Here is a 6,643-nt window from a genome sequence, read left to right as displayed (position 1 = left end):
AATCCGAGGTGATAAGTCTCTCAACTGAAGGAATGCATCTGAAAAGTTATTATATAATAAAATCCCAAAAAGTAAATGAGAAATTATATTTAACAAGGAAAAAATTTAATCCATGAATTTTAAATCCATTATTGCACAAGCAGAAACTGAGAGTCTTTAAAATTATCCCCTATCAAACAAGGCTTGTTATTTGTTTTTTTAAGCACAAATACCACAAATATTGGATCATTTTTATAATATTTGTTTTCAATGTGTATTAGGGGTATGAGACGTTAACACAAGGTAAAACTTATGATTTGAACCCAAAAATATTTTTGTAAATGCAATATTTAAGGTAGAGTATTACGTAGGCAAACGAGCTAAATACAGGCCACCCTACATGAGCCTGACTGGTTTGTAACTAGACAAGGTCTAGCGTGGTTATCCAGTCCTGACAAACCAATGGAAAATATAATAAACTTTACTGTTCAAAAAAATTTATTTATTTACATTAATCAATCAAATTCAAAAGAGATGATAAGAGTCCTTGTCTATGTCAATTTCAAAATCCGTTATAATAAAAATAAGTAATTAATAAATATATAATATGATTATATTCGAAAAAAATATGAATAAATAATTAATCAAAATAGTGTAATATGTAAATATGTACTTTTTTTTACACATTAATTACTTAGGACACAAACGTAGGTACATTTTAAAATGAAAAAGTAAGATATTTCTTTAGTCTGAAAGTAAGCTATTTTCAATGTCAACTATCTTTTTAACTTCGATATTGAATTCCTTAAGAGTTTGAACAACTCTGTCCACATCATTTGAATGACAAACTATAGCCGTAAATGTTTGATTTGGGTCTAAGAAGCGAGGCAAATATTTAATAGCAGAATCTCTAATTTCATCAAAAGTAACTTTTCCAACCCTTTGAACAAAGCGTCGATTAAAGAGTGGATCCCAAGCTCCCCTCAATATTGATGAGAAAGAAGAACTAATTAGATTCGAAACCGTTTCCTCAGAACCACTAGAACTATATATTTGAGAACCTCTAGCTGAGTCAACAAGATACTCAGACCAAGTGGAAGCGTTTAAATGTTTTTCCACGACATTCCTAAATTCTTTAAACCCTTCAGGAAGAAGAGACGACCTCGAAAATTTAACAGTAATTTTCCCTTCTGTAACACTAAGAAATGTTCCAATGCTGTAGGTATATCCTTTGCCTCTAATATCGTTGTACATCCTATCTGTTAGATATTTAAGAGCAATTCTCAAGGCTGCGATTTCGTTATCTTCCCAATCAGTATTATCATAATAAATAGATTGTTTGAGATAGCAGGACTCACTTGATGAAACAGAAGCTATGGCATGTCGAAAGTCTGGTTTTTCTTTTTTAAATGCGTTTTCTGATGGGGTTTGGTAGCGATGAGATAAAAACTCTGATGATGGAGGCTCCTCTCCTTTCCCGAAAAAATTGATCCAAGGAAGATGACCACTGTCCAAATTTTTTTCAAGATTTGAGGCTACATACAAAAATATATTTTTAGGGTGGAGTACTTGGTCTTTTAGGGACTTAAACTTTTGCAATATCTTAGTCTCATCTTTTTGAAGATCGTTCAAAAGACTAACTGCTGTTTTTTGTAATCGAAGGAAGCTCGCGTGATGGATATAAGTATTATCCTTGAAGTAGATATTATCTAATATTGCGTCAAGAACTTTAGAGGGTGATGATTTCTTCACAGGAATACCATTCAAAATTTGTTGAATCACAGATTTAAATCTTTCCGATGTAAATTTAGGTCTAAACAATGTATCTTTTAAAAGTTGAATTGAAGCATTATATTTTTCTGGCAAGGTTTCGATGTAAAACAAAATATTTTCAGATTGACTTCCTGGACGGAATGTGCTTCCCTTATTTCCAAAATAATTTCTAAATCTAATTGCTGTCTCAGTGCGATAGCGTACTAATTCGCTTAGATCAAGATATGTTCCATTTTCCAAAGTAATTGGTAATTGCGTCCATAACTCATATAAAAGTGGAACTAAGGCACGATCTTCAGGATTTGTTATAGTTGAAAAGTCTATTACAAAATATATTCTGATAACATCACTTTTGACATCATCCAAATGAACTTTAAAGGGAACTGCCGAAATATTGAAACTTGGAGGACTACCATTAGACAAATTATAATAATTAAGATTTCTAAACTTGATGGAATCAACATTTCCCAAAGGAAATGATTTCAACAAAGATTCTGGAGGTAATGTTTGTTGACTAATTGCATCCTCAATACTTTTTTTAGCCTCTTTAAGACTTTCTTCTCCGAGATCTTTTTTTTGAGTTTTAATTCTTGCAGTTTCTTTTGCAGCAAGTTCATCCTTATAAGTAGATAATGGACGTCCATAAACTAGAAGTCTGGGAGCGTTCAACATATTTTTGATGATATCAATCCAAAAATCAGCATTTTTAGAGTCAAAATAACTACCCCATTGAGAATCTCCTTTCGATAAAAATGTTCGAAGGTCTTCCTTCTTTTCTCCATACATTTGATCGTTTGAAGTTGGATCAAATATTAGGGTTTGAGGACCATTTTCTAACTTTATTAAACGACGTTGTAGTACACGTTTAACTGGAATGGAAAAATACTAACTTAATTACAATTTAATAGAAAATAAAATAATTTACTTAATGTCTTCATAGAATTCATGTCAAACCCCTCTGGTCCAGCATCAACGATTTTGAGAAGTACTTTTCTGAACAATTCTTCAGTCTGGGACATCTTTTCTACTGGAACAGATGAAAATTCCATAAAAATTACAGGTTCTTTGAAATCAAATAATTCATAGTCAACATTAGTTGCCAAGGGTTTCTCTATTTCCACAAATTCTTCAATCAAAGGACTTGCTGAATTACTGGTTAAATAAGTAGAAATGATCTCCCATCCATTTATCTCATAAAATTTTTCATTAATTGGCGCAGGAAGTCTCCAACCTAAAATAACATAGCCTAGTTTTTCGTCATCACTTGGGAAATTTATTTCCATTTCCTTATTTTCCGTAAATGGAGGAATGGAGTTAGAGAATGGTCGTTTAAAAGTATTTATTTTGCCTTTTTTCTCCTTCAATTTTCTTACTATCTTGTCCTCCATAGGTTTTAAGACCTCAAAAACTTGTTGAGGAGATACTGATCCAGTTATGGTTATATAAACATTACTGGAAACGTAAAACTTGTCATGAAAGTCTCTAATAGATTCCATGGACGTAGAATCTCTTAAATTTTTTAACTTTCCACCGGTAGTTACTTCATAACTACAATTTCCAGGGTACAAGGCATCCAAGCTTGGATAATAAATCAGCGAACTGCGCAAATTTTCTATACCCTACAAATAATATATAATTAGAACCACAGATAAGTGACTTAAAATACTTGATAATCATGGAACACTACTTTTACATTATATTAATTAATTTCTTTAGAAATAAGCTCTAATGAGTTCCCGCATAGAATCTTACTTCCGGATGAAGAAATTAAATGTATGTAGGACCATGTGTATACATATTGATATGTAGTTCTACATACATATCTATGATCTTCAGCTATTAGTCACCTGCATTTCCGAGTAAACAACTCCAGCATCTTCTCCATCCCCGTTGATATGATGAACCTCAGTTAAAAAATCACCATCCCTCAATAATGGATACAATACATGATCCAAATAAATGGGCAATATTTGAAGAAAGCCTGAACTACCCGCTGTAAATACAGTGTAACAAGTATGATCCGTTTCCGTAAAGGCATTGGTCCTAGATGCAAAGAATCGATTTGCTAGTAAATCCAACAATTCCTTATAAGGATAATCCTCACTTAAAAGAAAAAAATAAAAGAGGAAAAGTAATTAAAAGTATTATAATTGATAAAATGAGACAGAGAGCCAATCAAGGCGGAAGTCTGAAGCATTACATCAGCATTTATTTTGATTTTTAAAACAATATTAATTCTTAAAAATCATTGTTACAGTGATAATTCATCATTTGTAAACTAACGTATCCAATACATGCAATTTACCGAGTATAAATAAAAAATGACCTTTAGTAGATCCAATTATTCATTCACTCTTGGATATAAATAATTATACAAAACAAATACAAAGTCAGGTATATTCTAAACATTGGAGGATTTACACACATATATTTATAAAAATTGAATTAGGCATGTTTTGTTTAAGTTTTTTGGAAGCATACATCAATTCAGAGCCTTATCAGTAAATAACTTTGGAATATTTTTGATAAAAGCGTAATTGGCAAAAATAAAAAAAACCCCAAAATATTAATAAAAAATAAATTAAGACCTACCCTAAATATACATAAATATCTACGTATAACCGACATTCCATCCTTTCATTTCATTGAGAGTATAAATAAAGATAAGTTTACTTCTCAAACTTGAGAATCGAGTACAATTACATAGGATTATTTAGGGTTATAAATCATAACCATTTTAACCATGTAAAAAAAGAAGGCGTAAATAAACAAGGTAACCATGGGAATATTGGAGAGGAGAAGAGCTTGGCTGCCATGACTTTTGATTAAAGTAGCTGTAATGTTGGATTGCTAATCAGTCTCCCCCTACTTTCAGTATTTTTTTGCTATCCATTATGATCCTTCTAAGGACCTATATGTAGGTCATTCAGTCCTACGGTCCTAGCTATCTTTATAGGACTGATAAGACCTTCCTAAGACTGGGATGGACCGAATAAATAAGGAATGAAACAACACTACTTACACTCATTTTATGCATTTAAAAAAAGGAGGCGTAAATAAACATGGTAACCATTACAATCTGAATATTATTTGAAACGTCATAACAGCTAAGCTGCTGTCATAACGTTTGATTAAAGTAGCTATGGTATTGGATCGGTCCTAGGACAGTGTTACTTCTGTCATTCATAATCACTTGTTGTTAGTGTTGTGTAGATCCTTATTTATTCGGTCTAGTTCAGTCTAGTCTTAGTATTGGTCCTATTGGTCTTTGGAACCGGTCCTTAGGACTGTCAGTACTAGAGCTACATAAATAAGAAGACATAAAGTTGAGTGACGTCATAAGGTAGTGAACTTTATAAGTTTTTAGGACTGAATTTGACTGAACCGATATTAAACCGGAAGAGACTGCAGTCTTCAGTCCTAAATAAGGACGGTAACAACGCTATTTGTGGTTACACTTTATACTTAGATTTTCTCTCCTCAAGAATTAAGGAAACAGTTTTAAAAAAATATAAAACACTGCTCAAGTTGCCAACACACACAAATAAACAAACTCATTCGCTAAAAAAATGCTTACGATTTACAATTATAGGTTAATTCGTGTAAATATAAGTTGAAATACTAGATATTTTCAAGTAACCTTGTCTAACAGTAAAGTCCACTTAAAAGAAGTATGGAATGATTATATGAAATAAAAACTTAGAAACAAGTTTCATCTGTCAATCGCCACTTTCACCCAGAGTTATAAATAACGTACTACATACACAAAAAAGATAACAGGTAAGAACTTAAAGCTTATAAGGCTTTTAATAAACGTAATTTTCAAAAAAAATTACGAGAGAAGGATATTTTAAACTGAGTTATGGCCTTGCCATATATATTAGTTATAGTATATAATCCACTCATTTCATTTTGAATCTTTTCAAAGGTAATTTAAGATCTGAGGATCTCTCTTTGGATATATGTATAGCTACACAGTAAACTAACATCATCATAGAAATAATTAATAGGATCACTAATATCTTATAGGCTACCAACATATGAATACTTTTTTTAAATGTATACTTACGAGAACTTCAACAATTTTAACATTTCTTAACATGGTATAATCGAAAAAAAACTAACAGCATGACAATACCTTCCTAGGAAAATCAAATGTTCCAAGGTGTGAGGAAGTCCATCATTTGTAAAAGCCTCCGTAGCAAGGCATATATATCCATTTGTGATAGGGGACTCAACTTGAGAAATGACAACAGTTATATTAGTCCTTGTGGATTTGTACTTTTGAAGCTTTGTCTCTTCTTCAAGTTGAAATTCATCCAGAAGTTCCCATCCATTTTGAATTGATGCTGAGTGAGTTTTTCCAACAATAATAAAAGATAGGATACAAAATAATAAACTATTAAGGGTCATCATCAAGAAAAGGGCACTACTTGTGCCTCGATGATAAGCTACCTTGTCAATGAAACTATACTCCTCTCAAGTAAACATAGGTAGACAACTAACCCTTCGTTACGAGAACCTTAAAGAAACAAGCGCACGCTTACATGCTTAAGCAGATACAAACATTAAATAATTATTTTAGTACGTGTGTTTCCTCTCGAGCGTAGCTCTACTTGGTAGCTATTTAATTCAAGAATCCTCTCCAAATAGAGAGGGATTTATTCATAATTTAGTCATAATTAATATATCCATCTACTTAGTTTTCTTATATTTGTTCAAGTTTTCGTCTGAGAAAATACAAATTAAAACTGGAAAATGAATTATGGATCATGTTTTTAATCCTTAAATACAACGAGAAACGGAAATTGAATTATATAATATGAGTTATAAATAACATACCCAATGATTGAAAATGATAGCACTTGCAAATTATAATAAATAAATCCTA

General features: G+C 31.6%; 1 protein-coding gene across 1 annotated transcript; it reads right to left on the bottom strand.

Annotated features, from left to right (window-relative positions):
- Positions 1–459: 459 nt before the first annotated feature.
- Positions 460–6,315, bottom strand: LOC121113515 (uncharacterized protein C05D11.1). Its single transcript, XM_040707307.2, has 4 exons — positions 5,891–6,315; positions 3,600–3,855; positions 2,678–3,371; positions 460–2,621 (listed from the first exon to the last, which is right to left on the bottom strand). Exons 1-4 carry the CDS (start codon positions 6,166–6,168, stop codon positions 724–726), a joined length of 3,126 nt encoding a protein of 1,041 aa, XP_040563241.1. The 5' UTR covers positions 6,169–6,315; the 3' UTR covers positions 460–723.
- Positions 6,316–6,643: the final 328 nt, after the last annotated feature.

This window comes from Lepeophtheirus salmonis, chromosome 2, assembly GCF_016086655.4.
Source record: "Lepeophtheirus salmonis chromosome 2, UVic_Lsal_1.4, whole genome shotgun sequence".
NCBI lineage: Eukaryota > Metazoa > Arthropoda > Copepoda > Siphonostomatoida > Caligidae > Lepeophtheirus > Lepeophtheirus salmonis.
Note: the sequence above shows the minus strand (reverse complement) of the source record. Positions and strands in the feature narration are given on the sequence as shown.